The 18,676-nt window shown below is 41.9% G+C and overlaps 1 protein-coding gene across 1 annotated transcript; it reads left to right on the forward strand.

The window, feature by feature from the left end:
• The first annotated feature begins 2,908 nt into the window (after window positions 1-2,908).
• gas6 (growth arrest-specific 6) lies at window positions 2,909-18,645 on the forward strand. Its single transcript, XM_062527408.1, has 16 exons — window positions 2,909-3,179; window positions 3,295-3,375; window positions 3,562-3,722; window positions 6,697-6,721; window positions 6,868-6,930; window positions 8,880-9,002; window positions 10,155-10,274; window positions 10,582-10,707; window positions 11,343-11,464; window positions 12,003-12,121; window positions 12,375-12,564; window positions 12,982-13,146; window positions 13,940-14,108; window positions 14,546-14,688; window positions 15,971-16,175; window positions 16,860-18,645. The coding sequence occupies exons 2-16, from the start codon at window positions 3,303-3,305 to the stop codon at window positions 17,006-17,008; spliced, it is 1,953 nt and encodes a 650-aa protein (XP_062383392.1). The 5' UTR covers window positions 2,909-3,179; window positions 3,295-3,302; the 3' UTR covers window positions 17,009-18,645.
• Window positions 18,646-18,676: the final 31 nt, after the last annotated feature.

Genomic DNA, 18,676 nt, shown 5'->3' on the forward strand with positions numbered 1-18,676 from the left:
GATATGCAAAACATTTTCACAATGTATCTAAGACAACATACGAGTGGATTTGCAGAAGTAGGGATTCGGGGCATGTGACAGAGTACCGTCACTACAGTTGAGTATGCACCATGACTATTCTTTGTATAATAAGTGGCACCACCATATGGCGGTCATACAGTAATATGCACGGCCACAAGCACAGAACGAAGCATATACGTAGCCTCAAATAAATAATACATCAATGTACGGTTAATCCTTGGACTACAATAATGTGGTCCTCTAAGAATTACATATATGCCCTGTGACAATATGAACAAATTAATTTGTTGAATTTATGGTTGAAGCAGATTGTTTCTCTACCTCCGTATACCCCATGTAACGCCCTCAAACTTACTTTCTTACAGCACATCTTTCAGTTTCATCGCCATTTACAGCTTTGTGTACTTTACACACACATGTTAATATGGACGGGAATGTTTTTATCAGAAATATCAAGACAAACAAAGTCAGATAATACAGCACAAACAACATTAAGCACGCTGTATAAGCAGCCTAGCTACCTTGCTGTACTTAATTATTTTGAAGTCACATGTAAATTCAATGCAGGAAGTTCCTAGCCTGGGTGTTCCCATGCTGCTTTGCGCGCAATTTCATTCACACTGCAAAGGCAGCCTGGAAACTACCACCCTAATTTTTGCCTGAGATAGGGGACCAATCACAGAACAGGGGGAAAGCAAGATGATGGTGAGCTATGCACAGACGCATTTGATAGACATCCGTGGCGGCCAATGAACAGATCTGGGCATTTTTTCAAATATGAGAAAATGAACGTTTGGTTGGCAGACTACGTCTCATTGAGATGTGGTCGCGTCAGCCAGGCTAGGAAGTTCCTGTGTTCCAGTACAAAAAAAGGAAGTTCCTGTGAAAACCAGTACACTCACAGGCTGAGTCTCAAAACCGCACACTTCTGTCAGTAGGCCTACACTGCTAGTGTGCACTGAGCGCTTACAGTACTTGCGTTGTGCCCACTTTTCGAAGGTTAGTATTGTCTGCACTATACTATGTAGGCCTACTTAAACAAAGTTTTTGACGTGTACAAGTAGGCGGTTTGAGACACCCCCTCCACATTCCCTTCATCACATGCTATGATTTTTCCATTGCTCTATTTTTGTTATATTGCATTAGTTAGTGGAACCCATGTGAATGTGCATGCTTTAGCAACAATTGGCTGAAGTATTTCATGACCCTGGTGCAGCAACAACAAAACGAAGGACCAGGGACAACTGCTACCCAGGAATATTAAAACCACCTACACTTCCCATTTGACCACTTCTCTGGGGGGTATTCCAAGTACAATGTGTAGTGACAAACCTCGGTAAGTTAACTCAGAGTAAGTGGTAAACCTCTTAATAGAAGAGCTGTACGGCTACAGTATATTCTCCAAACAAAACAATGCCATTGGGCTCTTGTAGGAGGTTTACCACTTACTCTGAGTTAACTTAACACAGGTTTGTCACTAAACCACATACAGTACTTGGAATGCTGCCAGGGACAACTGTTATCCAGGAATATTAAAGCCACCCACACTTCCCATAAGAAAACTTCATGCTCTCCTGGCTATAGCTGTGGAGACTCATTGTGACAGCGGTTTCAGAGCATGAGGCGGCGACCGAAGCTTGTTTGTTACCAAGATAATGCAGAGCAGAGCTCAGAGAGATGAATATTCAATATGAATGGGCTGACGAAGAACAGCAGGCCACATGGAGTAATGTCCTGGCCGCCACAGACCACTGCATTGATATTTCCACTCGTTCTGGTCAGATTTGTTGATGTGATTGTACTTTATCTCTTTAACTTAAACAAGTATAATGTTTCCATTCTCTCTCTTTCTCTCTACAAGACAAGTTCATTCTCCAACCCTCTCAAGTAGATTTACAGGTATCAAACGTTATCAAAGCTAAAAAAAAAAAAAAAAGACTGTGGTGTGTGACCAAGAGGCATTTTACAGTGTACAGTGTTGGTTGTTGCATCGGATTTCGATGGTTTATCTGTTTATCTTGTATTTTAATAAAACAACTCAAAACAAAATACTGCTGTTTGTAAATTGTGTTAAAATTGTGTTGCAACTCTCGCAAAATATTCAAATGGACACTGTTGACTCAAATTGTAATGATTTAGGCTACCAAAATATCTATCCATGGCTCATATGACCCCCAAGGCCATTGTGGCCTCTATGGCTGACCTTGCAATATTTTAGTGTTTATGGGATGCAAGTTACAACTTGTAAGAGATCTGTTCAGCCTGTGGTCATCAGAACATTATGTTTTGTCAGCAAGAAATTATGGGATCCTGACCTAGATCCAAGACACAAAACAGGAAGAGATGGGAGGGTGTGTGTGTGTGTGTGCGCGCTGGCGCGTGTGGGGGGGCAATGTCAGTAATATGGCATAAATGAAACCAAGATGAGAAGGAGGAACATGAACATGAAACTGCAAGCAATTAAAACTGATGTGAAAATGATGACAGATCAAACAAATGATCTTGGTTATTGACAGGCTCAGTCAATTACTGTAAAGCAAGTAGCCTACAATACCTGCACATGTGTTGCATATGTATAATTTAAATACATTTAGGTTAATATAATGTAGGCCAATTATACATTTAATGTAATATAATTGGTTATGCCTTAAATTAGTCGAGTTCCCTCAAGTCAATAAGATGATTGACCTAATTAGCCTGCTTCTATGAGTATTGATTTATGGGGTGGGTGGTGCATCTGTGTGGCATAGTCCTATACCTAACAACACTAGGCCTATAGAAAGTTACACTTCAAAAAATAGCCTCATCATAATTGGATACTTTCATGCGCACATGCCCCCGTTTGGCAGAACTCAGTCGGGGAATTTTACGTCATTGTGATTCAACGGATTTGGTGGAGTGTGTGAGTCCGCACTGCAAGCAGAGAGGAATAGCCTGCAGTGGGCTACCAAGTTCCGTACCAAGTTCCACTTGCACTTCAGGGAAACTGTCTACTTTGGGAACGCCTTTATGTTTGCTTTAATAACTTTCTGTTGGTCATCTGTCGTCGAATCTGCGGCTTAGCAGCCACTTCAGAAAGGGATGGAGGCAACATATTAAAATCGTGTAGCGTACGGTCCACGTATCCATGTAGCCTTTGGAAGGTGTGCCTGCTGAAGGTACGTAGGTCGGTTTTTAACATGAACAGAGTAAGATTGTTCAACTGCACCAATTGAAAAGTGCTGTACTATTGCTCGCACACCATTGGACTGAAAGTTTCTTCATCTTTAATAGACGCAAACATGCCGCTGACCGTAGTGGAGTTGTTGAGCTCGTGGCTAATCCTGCTACAGTTCGTCTCTTGGACATCGGCACGTAAGTAAACAAATCGTGTTGTTTCAATATTTGCGGCGAGTGCTCGTCACAAGATGTCCTCAAAACATAAAAAATATGGACACCTTAACCCTCCATTCGAGTTAGCTTACAGAGGTCAATTTCTGCAGTGTAGTATTAGGTTTGTGTTTGATCAGTGGTTTAGGTTGTTCTGTTAATTTTCTCTAGTAAAACTATCTTCGGAAGAAGCAAACCAGTTCTTATGGAGACACAGGCGGGCATACCAAGTTTTTGAGGAGACGAAACAAGGACATTTGGAGAGAGAGTGTGTCGAGGAGAAATGCAGCAAGGAGGAGGCGAGAGAAGTGTTTGAAAATGACCCCGAGACGGTGAGCGGCAATATTTCATTGTTATCCATGGCAAATGTTAGGTTCACTGCATACTACATAGCCTAGCTTACTCAATGTGGGTTTCACATTAGAGAAATGTGTAGCATATTTTACTGTGCGATTTTGTCCGCATCCTGCCGCAATGAAACATTTCCAGAGAGATGAGAATCGCTTACGGTGGTACTTGTTTCGGCAAGTTATTTCATTGACCTTCGCTGAAATTCATGGCCCTCACCTTCAGTAGCCTAGCCTAAAGAGGTTTTGTCATTCCAAGACATAATATGCACGGTAAGCGAATGACTGCTCTCTTCTCAATTAGTCAAAATGAACGAATGTCAACCTGGATGAGACCAAAACTCCTCCATCGTGACTCGTGTGAACGCCAGTGCATCGCAGCAGGACTGCAATATAACACTCGTTCTCCTTTCCGGCGCTGTGACGAAGTCACACCCTTCCTGTAGTTAGGATAAGTTCTCTCACGTCGAGATGATATTCCAGATAGCAGCTAACTCTGGTGATGATTCATAGGTCCGTTGCAGTGCCAGCTGATCAACGCGGAGTTACTGCAGTGCGTGGTGACGATTAAAGTTGTAGTGGTTTTATTTGAATGGAGACGCATTTGCCCACCCCCCTCTCCCCCTCCCTTATAATTGCTCTTCTTTCAGAGGTCCACTCTCCCCCCAACGTCATATTCTCGACTCTTCATCCATCTCTCTCTCTCTCTCTCTCTCTCTCTCTCTCTCTCTCTCTCTCTCTCTCTTTAACACCTTCCCGGACCATATAGCTAGCACTGACAAGTAAATTGGCCACTGGCATGTGTCATGTTATAGCCTGTGTGTAAATAATGTTTGGCATTGTATATGGTTGCTATTATGAAAGACAATATGCAATTCATTAGGCAAAAGGCTTCATCTGCCGATCTAAAGTATTTGAATTTGTCTGGTCACCTGGGACAGAGAGGATTAAGTCCTTTCATTTCATAAAATGAGTCGCTATGCACTATGTCGAGCCTTTAATGTTGTTCTATAGTGGCTGAGTAGAGGGAGCTGAAATGGGAACAGGCAGGTGTGTGCGAAGGGAAAGTTGTCCAGCATGAAGGTGAAAAGGGAGTTAACATGGATGAGGCATCCTTAGTCGTGCGTGGAGGAGGGAGTTGCACACACACACACGCACGCACACACACACGCACGCATCCCTTCTGCACGCAAGGAGGCACGGCAGGTCAAGAAGGCAGTGTCAGTGTGAGGTGAAGACGAATGATACAGTATATATTTAGTGTTGCGTGCAGTTGGCATTGTCAGTGACATAAGGAGCCCCACGCTACCGGTTGCATGGCCGCTGAATTATTCATTGTGAATGTTGCATGCTCACGCGGTACCTCTGGCTCTGACTCTGCAGTTTCTGACTGCAGTGGGGATGGGACTAGTTACCGGGTAACTTCCAGCCTCTGCAGCACGAGAGGAGGGAGAGAGAGAGAGAGAGAGAGAGAGAGAGAGAGGAAAAAAGAGGAAGCAAGGGAACAGAAGATAGCAGTGACGTGAATAAAAAATAAAAAAATAAATAAAAAAAGAAGGAGTACAATCTTGGTAGATCAAGGCAGCTCTGTGGTTTACACTTTTATGGATGGATTCTGGCTCTTAGTTAACCACAAGGTGGAGTCCTGTTAGTTCCTATTTGGTTCCCAGGGGAGCAGGGTCCTGTTTTAGATATGTTGGAGAGGCAAAAATGGATCAGATTGGCAGGTAGCCCATCATCACACCTTAGTGCTATTAATGCACAGAAATAAGACAAGAAGACCATTTCAGCTTGTTTTCAACTGTGATATCTTTTCCATAGAATCATTTGATAGTTTTACAGTTGTCCTCATTACCTCAGATACCTCTGCTCTTACGATACATCAGGTAAAATAAGGTCATGCTTACATATAACAAAAGTCTTGTCTTAGCCAAGCCATTGTTTAATATTTTTTTCTGAGATCATGCCTGGGCTAGCAGTGATCGGAGACTTGTGTCCTGTATTCACTCAGGAGTTCAGTTGTGCCCACGTGCGCTTGACGTCGTGACAGAACGAACCGAGAGTTCCGGGCAGGCGGGGCGGGGCCAGGCTAGCGCAAAGTGTCACTTTCAGATCAATTCAATTTACGAAGTTACTTTTTTTGTGGTGATTCAATCAAGCACCTCAGATTTTGCACTGATTGTTGAAATTGACGGTGCTCTTTTAAATGCCGTGTGTGTGTGTGTGTGTGTGTGTGTGTGTGAAAGAGACAGTGGCAACACTTTGTGAGAGGCATTTGATTTTGATGTCAGATGTGTATCATGGCCATCAAGAGAGTCTCGTATACTTTCACACGTGGAGTGCAAAACCGTATTCCACGTTACATTTCTTAGTCAAAGTTCTTTTTGAAATGTCTACAGACATCCGTGGCATGTGCTTTTTCTCCATAAAGATCCTTCCCAGTGTAATCCTATTATACTGTATATTGAAAGCCAAATGGGAGTGCCGGGAAATACTAATGCGCTTTGAGTTCCTACAACAGTCCATGTCATATTAGGAATTCAATTCAGCATAGGAACTTCTTTTTCAAGTTTCCATTATGTGCTTTATTGAATTGAGAACATAGGGCCTTGGGAGCTAACAGTAGGACCTTGGGAACATAGGACCCTCGAAACATAGGACCCTCCGAGCATAAGACCTTGGGACCTTAGATACTGACTGACATGCAAAGTAACACCACACTATGCTGTAGGATATTTCTATAAACGAAATAATGTATTTGTCTTCTGTAATTGATAGCACACAGGCCTAACTGTTTTTTTTGTTTTTTTGTGTGTTTATGTTAAATGTGTAAAAACTGTTATGCATGCAGTCAACCACACATCCACAGACACTTGGTGTATCTGAATGCATTGTGGTTGGGCAACATCTTATATTTATATTTTCTTGCTTTCTTGATTTCTGATTTTGTTGATTTCAGGACTACTTTTGGCCCAAGTATTTGGGTAAGTCATCATCATGTTTTCGGGATTTTATTATCAATAGCTATTTAGTCAAAGAATATTTGTTTTTAATCACTCACCTATCTTTTAAATGAAACAGTAATTATTGATTGTAATTAGACCCACTCTCTTACTTTGTTTGTGCCCAGCATGTATGGACAAATTTGGGGATTCTGAGAAAAAGAAGCAGGACCTGATTACGTGTGTGCACAGTAAGTCTCACTGGCATCGGTCGCACCGGTTCGCTGACCTGTCTGTCACCCCTTCATTTCTTTTTTCCTATTCTCGATGTTGCGACCATGTCATTTCCCCTTGACATAATTCACTTTATTCACTTCAGTTGTTTTCATCGAGTTGTCTCAAACCAGAAATGGGCGCTGTGTAGAGAATTTACAAATAGTTTGTTGCTGTCTCAGTTGCGTCACACCAGTTCAACAGTAGAGGGCACAGTGATGAAGTAGTCTCAAACCGCCAACTTGCACACTTCAGATGCATGGTTTACAGCTAGCTATAAGCTAACTGTAGATGGGCTAATTTTTTTTAGTTATGAGTTGGCTTTATGCTAGCTATAATAAGCTAACTGTACAGTTGGCTATTTTTTTAGTTATGGGTGGGTGGGCTTTATGCTAGCTACAGTATAAGCTAACTGCACAGTTGGATAACTTTTTCAAACAAATTGACATGGAATTCCATACAACCGCTCAGAATGTGACAGAAGTGGCGTTTGCCCCTAGAGTTTATGTGCCAGGGGCGCCCGACCGTACCACATCCGGGTTCAAGTGCCCACGGCAACCCAGGTTCGAGTCGGGCCCATCTCTCTCTCCACCTCGCATTCCGTCAGCTTCTTCACTGTCCTGTCTTTAAAGAAAGGCAAAACAGCCCCCCCCCCCCAACAAAAACAAAATGTAAAATGTGTGCTTATGTGCCATCAAAATGATTTTGGAAATGTTATTTTAAGGTTCTAAAAAAATATTTAAGTGCCCATGTATTAGCCGCGTTGTTATAAGCCACAGGACAGTGTTTTATCCAAGTTAAAAGAAACAAAACCATATTAAAACCATACTAACTGCCCCCGTGTATTAACCTCATAGCTGAAAACATTCTGCAAAATCAATGTATAAGCTGCGGCTAATATTTGGGAAATTACGGTACTAGCGATACCTGGACTAACCGCCTACTACAATTGTAATAACAGCCTATCCTACATTACTATAAGTTAGCTTTCTTTCTGCTAGTGTTTCAGTGGCAAACTGATTTGATCCTTTTTTTTCATGCTAACATCTTGTGGCTGTGGCTAGACTAGCCAGCGGACTACAGAAACAGCTGGGTGTACACCTGTTTTTCTTCAAAGTAGAAAATGTCCAAAAATGTTGCAATTTGTCTCAAGGGGTTAGAGGACTTTGGGACCACGTTCAACATGTCCAAAGTGCACATGCCTAACCACAGAGAGACAAGAGATTATTATTTGAAACATCTGGTCTGTATAAAGGGGGATTTGTGATCCTTTAAGGTTTACATCAGTAATGTTTTCACTTTGAAGATAGATTGTCAGATGTCTGATGAAGTCTTTTAGACTTGATGTAACAGCTATGTTTAAATTACATTTCATTTGGCTGACGTTTTAACCCAAAACGACTCTCAACAAGGGAAACAATCAAGGTAGAGTACGACAAGGACAACTTAGTGCAGCGATAAGTGCTACTCCCATAGAATCAAGCACATGATAGTGCAGCAATAAGTGCTGCTTCCATAGAATCATGTGTCAGTTCTGGTCAGGTGGTAAGTACTATTAGTACGGCTAGTCGTAGGTGGTGCTACTAGATGAGATACTCCCTGAAGAGCTGGGTCTCTAGGGGATTTTTAAAGGTTGAGAGAGAGATGCTCCTGGTCTGATAGAAACTGGTAGTGCGTTCCACCAACGGGGAACAGCGGATGCGAAAAGTTTGGATTGCCCTACCGGAGTATTCGGACGGTGGAGCCAGACGTCGTTCATCTTGATCTTGAAGTTGATATTCTGCTCAACCATTTCTCTCGGGGTCATAAAGGCTACTCATGAATGCATGCACAATTTCATACATGAAACAGTAGCTGTTCTGGGTCAGCTATGATGTTGTCAATGATACACTGAGACCAGAATGATTTCGATTTGTTTCCTTTTCAGATATCCCTGACCAGTGCTCACCGTCGCCCTGCTATTCCAGAGGTACGGTGCGCTGTGAGGACAAAAAGGGCGAGTTCCTGTGTCACTGTTTCACAGGATGGACGGGCCCCAAGTGTGACCAAGGTACATCATTACTCACCTCTTCCTGTAGCACATCTCTGCGTCTATTTTTTGAATCAAGGACAGCACTGAACCGTACTTTTTTTTAATCATCCATCATCACATGGACGCTTCGGGCCAGAAACCCTTCCTCAGCGTGCCCGGCCAATTTCGCCAGATGACACTTGGCCACGCTTTGCATGCTGATGAAAGGCGTTTGGCCCGAAACGGTCTGGCCTTGGGGAAGTTAAAGAAAAAGTACTTTAAAAAGTACTCATGAGATTCAAAAACATTACAGCACTTTCATTAAGAGGTGGATGCAGCATCCATTCCAGTTCAGATCAAGGAGTTGAGGATGTTATATTTCTGTTTTCTATATGTCTTTGTCTATACATCCATCAATGGAAGGCAAGACTGCAAGGGAAATATGTGGCCCACCACAACAAATGCATCTATGGAGTGTTTCTAATTCTATGGACAGCCTGCTACGCTGAAGCTATAAATATCTATGGATTGCATGCCACCTTGAAATGCAATCCTGATCTGGATGATGACAGAGGAGATCAGTTGCCAAAATGTTTTCTTTTACAGCACACAGACACATTGTTTTTTTTTTTACCGTGATAGCAGAGGACATGGCACAAGAAAAAGCAAAATCATCATTCAGTTGACTGACTCGCATCTTGTTCAACTACCATTGATAAGACAATGAAAATGACTTGCATTGCACACAGTGTAACAGTGAAGTTGTGCCTTTCGCAAAGCGCAATGGGCGTGTTCTGCTGTGTTTGAGAGGTGCTTGGATGTCACCAACGTTAATGTAAAATTAAACAGGGAGGTACTATGTTTAACAAACCCCTAGAGTCCTATGCACCACAAGGACAAATCTACTTATTTTATCGTGTGGAAGCAAGTCTTCAAAAACCTCACATAGAAATGAAAACTCACCCGTCAAAGTCATCTGGACATTCTGTTTTACTGCAATTTCTTGACTGTTCACGACTCGAGGTCTATACAGTACATCGATTTTGCAAAATTATACATGGGCCATAGCTGCAGTTTATGCACAACGAAGCTAATACACAGGAACATACTGTATATTCCTGCTGTGTGTGATCAATGTGGTCAGTATGTATATTTTATATAATATTATGTGTATTATGTTTTAATTCACAGATGTGGATGAGTGCAGTGAGCGGAATGGTGGGTGTGACCACGTCTGCAGAAACACCCAAGGGAGCTACCACTGCTATTGTCACCAAGGTTACGCTTTGGTTGGCCACCACAATTGTGTTGGTAAGTTCTGGGGAAGTGTGGCACGATGCTATTACCCTCTCCTGCTGGTGCTCAACAGTAGCAGAGCTTTCAGTATGCCGTGCTGTATTATTTGTGCTTTTATATGGTAGTATTACTCATCGATATGGTAATGTTTACTTGTAATCTTATTCTTACTCCACTCTTCCTTTTTAAATGTTCCTAGAATTGTTGTGAGAATTGCTTTTAAAAGCTCAAAATGCTTACCATGGTGTAAGTTGCTTTGGATAAAAAGTGTCCGCCAAATGTAATGTAATGTAATGTAATCTTGACACCTTTGCCCCCTCAGATATAGACGAGTGTGCTACAACCCCTGATGTCTGTGGGACTGCCCGGTGCTCTAACTTGATTGGGGACTACGAGTGTCTTTGCGAAGACGGCCACATCTATGACAACAAAACCAAGAGCTGCTTGGGTAAGAACTGTTATTTGTGCTTTATGTTGATTTCCTTATTTAGTCCATTCGATTTTACTCTAAACTTTTAATGTTGATCTAATATTTATTGAGATCATCATACTGTAAGTAGCTGGGCTAAATGGTCTGCTAAAATAAAGTTAACATAAACCGTAAAATGTGTAGACAAGATTTTAAACTGTGGTGTTTGTGTTAGCTCCTAACATTTATAAACAACTACCTGAGTTGTTTAGTTGCATTTTCTTAAGTAGACACCTTTAAGCTGTCCAAACAGCTGATATCCGAAGCAGATGTTTGCAATAACATGGTTGTGTGTGAACTTTAAAACAGTGTTTTGTCAAGGGAAAATAGTTTCTAAATACCATCATGTGTGCTATTCATCTTTTGGTGCCCCCAGCGTTGTCTTCCAGGCAGCGCTGCGTGAAAGGCACTTAGGGTTAGGCAAGGGTTAGAGTTGCGCTTAGGTGCCTTGAAGTTGACCGCAAGGGCTTAAAACTCATTGAGCGTGCCAGGCCATTCCCTTGTTGTTGCACTTTATAGATTATAGATGAACCCCTCTGTGCAAACCACTGTTGCTGTAGTCCTAACTCTGACCTCCATCTTTTCTCTCTCTTTGTTGCTGTCATTTTCGGTAGATGTGGATGAATGTGAATCACAGTTATGCGAGGAGGACTGTGTGAATACGCCTGGAGGATTCCGCTGCTTCTGTGATGGCCGTCAAGGGAAGAAGTTGTCTCAAGATCTGAGGACGTGTGAGGTGAGGTTTTGTTTTTATTTAAGTCTTCCCCCTTGGAGAGTTAATTTTGTATGGATTTGTATTGTTACGTTGATGAATGTGATGTCTAAAATTTGATGGACTCTGATCGGCTTTTTATGATCAGCTTTTTATTGTTCTCAAAATTGCTCTAAATGTGACCCCTGACAATATTGTTCTTCATGCCATTGGTATAAATGTGAACGTTTTTGTTCACCTTAGCTAGTCATCATCACCGTAGCTGGTTATAGTTATCGTTCTTGGTGTGAGCTGCAGAAGTATACTTCACCGGTTAAGAATATTGGCAGTAACGAAAGCTCTGTACAACATGTGATGGTCACTTGGCCACTTTGACGATGTTTTAAAATATTGTAACCTGTCTGTGACATACACAACGTTACGCAACGTTACGCAATGAACATGTTCCGATAGAACCTCGTTTTCACATAATGGACATTCTACATTCTACTTCGGTCTCACACTCGTTCTTCTCCCCCTGCCCATCACCCCCACTCCCAAATCCAATGAACAACCATTAAAGCCCCTGGAACCGTGTGTGCCTCTGGACCTGAAACGTAATGCACGCTCTTTGTATCTGGGTCGCATGTTCAGTGGGTCACCAGTGGTCAGACTTCGCTTTCGCCGGAGAGTTCAAACAGGGTAAGTCGGTGAACGGTCAAGAGGGCTTCAATCGCATTGGTCTACGATGCACTACTGTAAATATGTTTTGATTCCTTAAGTTTCATTAAAAAAAAAGGGTTGCATTATTCTGTAGTGTAATGATACGATATGTCTGTTGAATGTTGTACAGCTGTAAATCTATTTTTATTCATTTGATACACTACATTTAAAAAAACAAATTGATCGTAGCAGGAGAATGAAAGGAAATGTGTTTGGTCCTTTGACACTCTAGCTTCACGGCAGAGTTTGACCTAAGGACGTTCGACCCGGAAGGTGTTATCTTCTTTGCCGGTGGCCACCTCAACAGCTCCTGGATTGTGCTGGCGATTCACCATGGCAAGCTGGAGCTGCAGCTAAAATATGGAGCTGTAAGCCGCATCACCAGCAGTGGCCCAGAGGTCAACGATGGCGAATGGCACAAGGTCAGCCAGCGGTCACTATATTTCAGCTGATGTGTAGGGTTTTTAAAATTGAGAGTTATGCCTGATTCATAGTCTATGCAAGCTCTGCGAATGTGAACAATGCACCCAGCTACGCTAAAAGGGTCTGACACGTATAAATGTGATAAATGTCCAATTGTTTGTAACGTGATGCAAGCGTGAGTAACATGTCATCCTTTTTTGATGGTGGAACGCGTCGTCCACATAGCTTGCATAGACTATGAGAATTTCAAAACATTCCAACTCGCGTTAGCCTTATGTTATCCACTGCGAAATACAGTAAAGCCATTAATAGATGCCCTAAGTCTTCTGTCTCAATATAATATCATTTCAGTTAATAATTCAGTAAATATCATATCAGCTCATTCAGCATTTCTTTTGGTACTTCTTATCACACAGATCTCTGTGGAGGAGCAGGCGCGAAGCCTGGTGATAAAGATCGACCGAGAAGCGGTGATGAAGATCGCCGTCAATGGAGACCTCTTCACTCTGAAGAAAGGCCTGCATGAGCTCAACCTTACAGTTGGTGGGATCCCCTTTAAACAGGATGGCCTCATCAGCAAGGTGAGAGGAACTGAATGTGAGTAAAGAGAGAGGTCTGTAATTCTTCTCGTCAGAAGGATTACCGTAAAGCTTCTACTAGTCGAGTCGCCAACAAACGCAGGCACCTTAGAAGTGTCTGTATTTGACCGCCTTTCTGGGAAATGAACCAAGTAGCTCATAAATGCTGGGAAAATTATATAAATTTTTTTGTGACTAAAATTAAACTGCTGTTTTTATTTTTGAAGTACATTTGGAGGAATCTGAGGGATTTTTGCCTTGTATTCAGATTAGAGTAAAGAGTGACAGGAAGTAAGTGGGAGAGTGAAGATGGGTTGGGAATCGGAAATAATTACAGTAATTTCCCGCATATAAGCCGCTTTGTGTATAAGCCGCAGGACAGTGTTTTATGCAAGTTAAAAGAAACAAAACCATATTAACACCATATTAACTGCCCCCTGTATTAACCTCATAGCTGAAGAAATTTTGCAAAATCAATGCATAAGCCGCGGCTAATAGTGGGGAACTAACGGTATGGGTCACATTTGAGCCTGGGTCCTCATGGGCACTTATGACATGGATACCCGAATGTAGTATGGATGGATGCTTCTGCCCTTTGTGCCACAGGGCCACACAAAACTGCAGATAAAAATGATTCATGTGTCTAAAAATACAAAGAAAATGCCCAGCTGCACTTTCCCCTGAAGGAGGAATTTACCAGGAGCCCTGTTGTGTAAGTTAACTGTTGTTTGGAAAACAAGTGAAGTCATCTTCAAAGGTGTGTGTGTGTGTGTGGGTGTTTCTTTTCGAGATGCAGGTGAACACACGGTTAGACGGCTGTATGCGAGAGTGGCGCTGGCTAACCGGAGAGGACTCGTCGATCCAGGAGACGGTGCGCAACAACGACCACATGCAGTGCTTCTCCAAGGTGGAGCGTGGAGCCTTCTACAACGGCTCTGGATTCGCTTTCTTCAACCACAGCCATGGTGAGTGTATAAATGCGCTATTGCTAACTACTAGTGTTTATTAAATGCTACCTTAATTGGCTTGCTAGCTGCTAGCTGCTTTTTCCAAACGGGGAATCGTTTGAATGTTAGTGAAAATATCTTTCTGAAAACTTCCGCACAAATTTGTTTAAAGTGAGCTAGCATGCAGTAGTAAGGGAAGTTGTGAGTTCAATTCCTGGCTTCCACGCTTGAGCAAAGCACTTAATCCTGAGTTGCTCTGGGGCAGTGTCATGTAACAATGCCCTTGTAATATAATGTACATGTGTAAGTCGTTTGGAAGAAGCATCTGCTAAACGAGTAAATCTAAATCCGTCTGCATATTTTCAGTAATGTAATGTATTGTTATGTAATGTATTATAATTCGAAAGAGAGAGGTTAGCATTCTGACTCTATCTACTACCTCTGTCTTTTCCCAGGTGACCCGCAGACTCTGAATGTGCAGTTAAACATTCGTCCAGCCTCATCGCTGGGTGTGCTCTTCGCCCTAATTCACCAAGATGATGTCTCTTTCTCCATCTCTCTCTCCGACTATCACCCTACCAAGAAAGAGTGGCAAGAGGTGAGAGCCGAATCCGTAACTATAGTAACACGACTAACCGACTTGACCAGTAGCCGCGGTGTGAAATGTCAATAAATGAAGGCTCCCCTACACCGTGGTTCCGTTGAAACGGTTTGTGTTAGTTACCACTGAAGGAGATACTAATGAAACAGGAATATGAATGGAATAGTTTTTTTCATAGTTTCATAGTTAAACAGGAATTAATTTACAGTGTCCAGGGTTAAGACACACATACTGTAGACATCAACTGACTGCTAGTTAGTTACTGTTGTAACACAGTTAAACGACTTTCCAATTTTTATTAAATGACAAAGTAAATGTGTACTGAACTCCAGTGACTTGTTTTGTTCCACAATGAATTAGTATCCAACTACTGAGACATATATATACATAGATTTCTCGAAAACATGCGCGCGCACGCAAGGGGCAGAAAGCATCATGAACAGCATTAAGCAGCTGCTCTCCGTGAAAAGATTAAAATGAATTTTAGTGCCGAAAACAGCACTATTCGAAATGACGATGGTTAGAGAATGTTCAGGAATGTAAAGTAATGCATATATTTGCCAGAAACCACCAAAACCGCCAAAAAGGCGATGTTTTATAAATAATGAAAACGAACGACAAACTCTGAAATAAGCTCATAAATGAGATGTTATCATCATTTAGACAACAGTGGCATACAAAAAATGCCGATTATAGCGTACAGCAGCTGGTTATTAGGTTAACTTTATAACGTTAAGACCGGCCATTCGGCGTCTTCTGCCCCGTGGGTGCGCGCGCATCTAGTTTTGTTAGTAAACAGGAAATCTGTGTATACATTTCTTGTAAATACTTAATTCATACAAAAAGTTATGGAGATGTGTAATTTGTCAATTTGATATAGAATATTCATTAACTCATAATTTGAATGTCAATATGTGAATAAGTTATGGAAAAGTGTTCCTTGTCAATTTGATATTGAATATTCATTAATAGCTTATCCTGAAATATTGTTGGGGCGCATATTTTGGATGTCAATATGTGAATAATTCTACAGTAATTTCCTGTGTATTAGCTGCATTGTGTATAAGGCGCAGGCTTACAGTGTTTTATGCAACTTAAAAGAAACAAAACCACATTGATACCATATTAACTACCCTCACCTCATAGCTGAAGACATTTTGCAAAATCAATGTATAAGCCGCGGCTAATAATCGTGAAATTACGGTAAATCAATGTATGAGCTGCGGCTAATAGTCGTGAAATTACGGTTAACACTCATTATTTGTTTTCTCTCTGTCAGCATGTGCTGGTGTCAATGGGAGACGTGGTGGTGGCGAGTGCAGCTGTGTCCCTCTGTGGGTCCGGAGCTCACCAGGTGAATGTAACCGTGTCGGGGAACCTGACACTGCTGGAGGTGGACGGCCAACCAGGTCAGAGCGAGAACTCGGAGGCCAAGGACCTGGATCTCGCAGCACCCTACGGAACGTTCATTGGAGGCTTGCCAGGTGGGGTTGCATTGCTTAAGGTTGCCTCCACACCGGGTCCTTTTAACTAGACCTTAATATGTTCCTGTTTATTACACTCAGTAGCCTGAAAAGTTGTGGGTTCAATTCCCGGCTTCCACCGTTGTGCGCGAGTTGAGCTGAGTTAACCCTGATTTTCTCTGGGGAAAATGGCCCTTGTAATATAATTGACATATGACAATCGCTTTGGATAAAAGCGTCTGAAGTGAATTAATGTCAATGGGTAAATATAATGACCATAGTGTACACGTTTGATTGGGGGTCATTCCACGTCTAATCCCCTAGCTGTCTCTTGCTGAAACTGTGACAGAATTCTAGAATACGTTACCACCTCACTGCCAAATAAAACATGGATGACCTACTCACGTGACCTAAAAAACAGTTCTAATGGATATTGCTAAACGGAAACCAACTGTAACGCAAAACCATTGTATGTTTCATTGTGGTGATGCAGATGCATATCTGCTTTGTGGTCATTATGCTGCACGTTTACATGGACCAGATTTCAATACCTATAACATGACCTTCTGGTGATGCTCCTGGGGGGTTGACCTGGAATGACCCCTCATCAATTCAGAGATCTCTTGTTAACATAAAGCCGCAAAACACATAATGTTTGTGTTTCGCTTTCCCTGCCTCTTATGCCTGTTTTGTGTTTATTTATAGATGTGTCGGTGGTGTCCACCCCTGTATCGGCTTTCTACACAGGCTGTATGGAGGTGACCGTGAATGGGAATCTATTGGACCTGGACGAGGCTCTGCACAAACACAATGATATACTCTCCAAGTCCTGCCCCCTGGTGGGCATACCTTAATATTGCAGCTCAGTATTGCCACAGACATTTCATTTCTTCCAAACACGTCGCCTTTATATTTTCTCCTTTCTAAGTCCGATCCAAATGGCCTGCCCTTGCACACGTCTGCTATCTGCCTTGCCATAATCTCCCATCTCCAGCCCTTTTAAAGGCCAATGATTCAAGAAAAAAATCACACTATTAGGGGGACTCGACTTGATGTAGCTGTCTAAAGACGACCGCTGTCATGATTATTTTTGTGATTCCTATACGTTTTCAAATCGGAATTGTGCGTACGTCATGGTTGAAATGGTCATGGTTCTGATCAGAATCTCAGAAATAATCACGTCTGCAGTCGTCTTGAGACGGCTACATCCAGTCGAATTCCCCCTTTTTCAGCCTTCCTGAGTACAGCCCAGCAGCTTAAGTAGACCACGTTTTTATGTTTTTTCCTCACTCTGCCAAATAGTATTCTTTCCGTCACAGAACGGCCTTTCCTCCTCCTCCTCCTCCTCCTCCAATGGTAAGAAATGTTTATAATAGAGCGTAGGCACAGTTTTTTCATAACTAACATGAGCAGTTTCCTGCTTCAGTTTATAATGCTTAAAACAAGCAAAGCAAATGACATTGGTGAACTTTGCCCCATGTAAATGAATGGGCTGCAACGGTCTAGCACATGTCACATAGAACGCAAGAGTATTGTATTTTTAAGGTAGTCACGGAGACACATTTGGGGTTCCATATAAAAGTGTGTCAGGGTGCCCGTATACGAGAGGCATCTGGCGTAAAACACGCGGCAAAGCCCCACGTAAGCTACTGAGTGAGACGCACTGTATCGTAGGTCATATGTATATACATAAATGTACAGTGCTTTTAGATAGAAGCCTATAGAAGACGGAACTCAGAAAGGGGTCCCTACTACAGTTAAACATCCTCATGAGCTTGCCCCCCCCACAACAGTTTTTATCGCGTCTGTAGCCGGACAGGATTTGGGCATTATGTGTCCTCAAAATGCCACAAACATGGATACATGAACTGTAAAGATGTAATGACTTTTAGGGAACAAAAAAAAAAAAACTTCAATAAGGTCTGACCGCCATTCAAACTGAAATTTGCCTTCCCCTTTTTACCTATATCTATATTTTAAAGGCTCAGAGGGTATTTTTTTGTGTATGTTTGTGTGTGAGTGTGTATGTATGTGTGTGGATGGGTGTCTGTGTGTGTTTGGTTTAATAGCATACTGAATGTTTGGAATATAGTTTAACCATCTGTATTATTTTTTGAAGTTTAGAATCGTTGTTTTTGTATTTTCGTATGGTGCTCCCCGTTTGGGGAAACCTTAAAGGTTATTTTCAGTCCCACTGAATCAATCAATCAATCAATAAATACATATATACTTGAGCTGGCTGTGTTTAAGACAAAAAAAAACACACTGAATGTAAAATGCAATACTTTCACAAACATTGAAAAGAAAAAGTCTCCAAAAACATGTTTGAGTTTGAAAACTTAACACCAGTTCTTTAAGGAAGGAAATGCTATGCCATATACACACATTTTGAATGCTTGCAGTGGAAAAGTTTAAAAAAGGAAAAAAAAAAGAAAAAAAAGATGAATAAAAACTTCTTGAGAGGGTTCTAGCAATGCTACCTCAACCACAACATTGTGAGTCTGCTGCTTTACACACTATTA

Source organism: Sardina pilchardus, chromosome 23 (assembly GCF_963854185.1).
Source record: "Sardina pilchardus chromosome 23, fSarPil1.1, whole genome shotgun sequence".
Lineage (NCBI taxonomy): Eukaryota > Metazoa > Chordata > Actinopteri > Clupeiformes > Clupeidae > Sardina > Sardina pilchardus.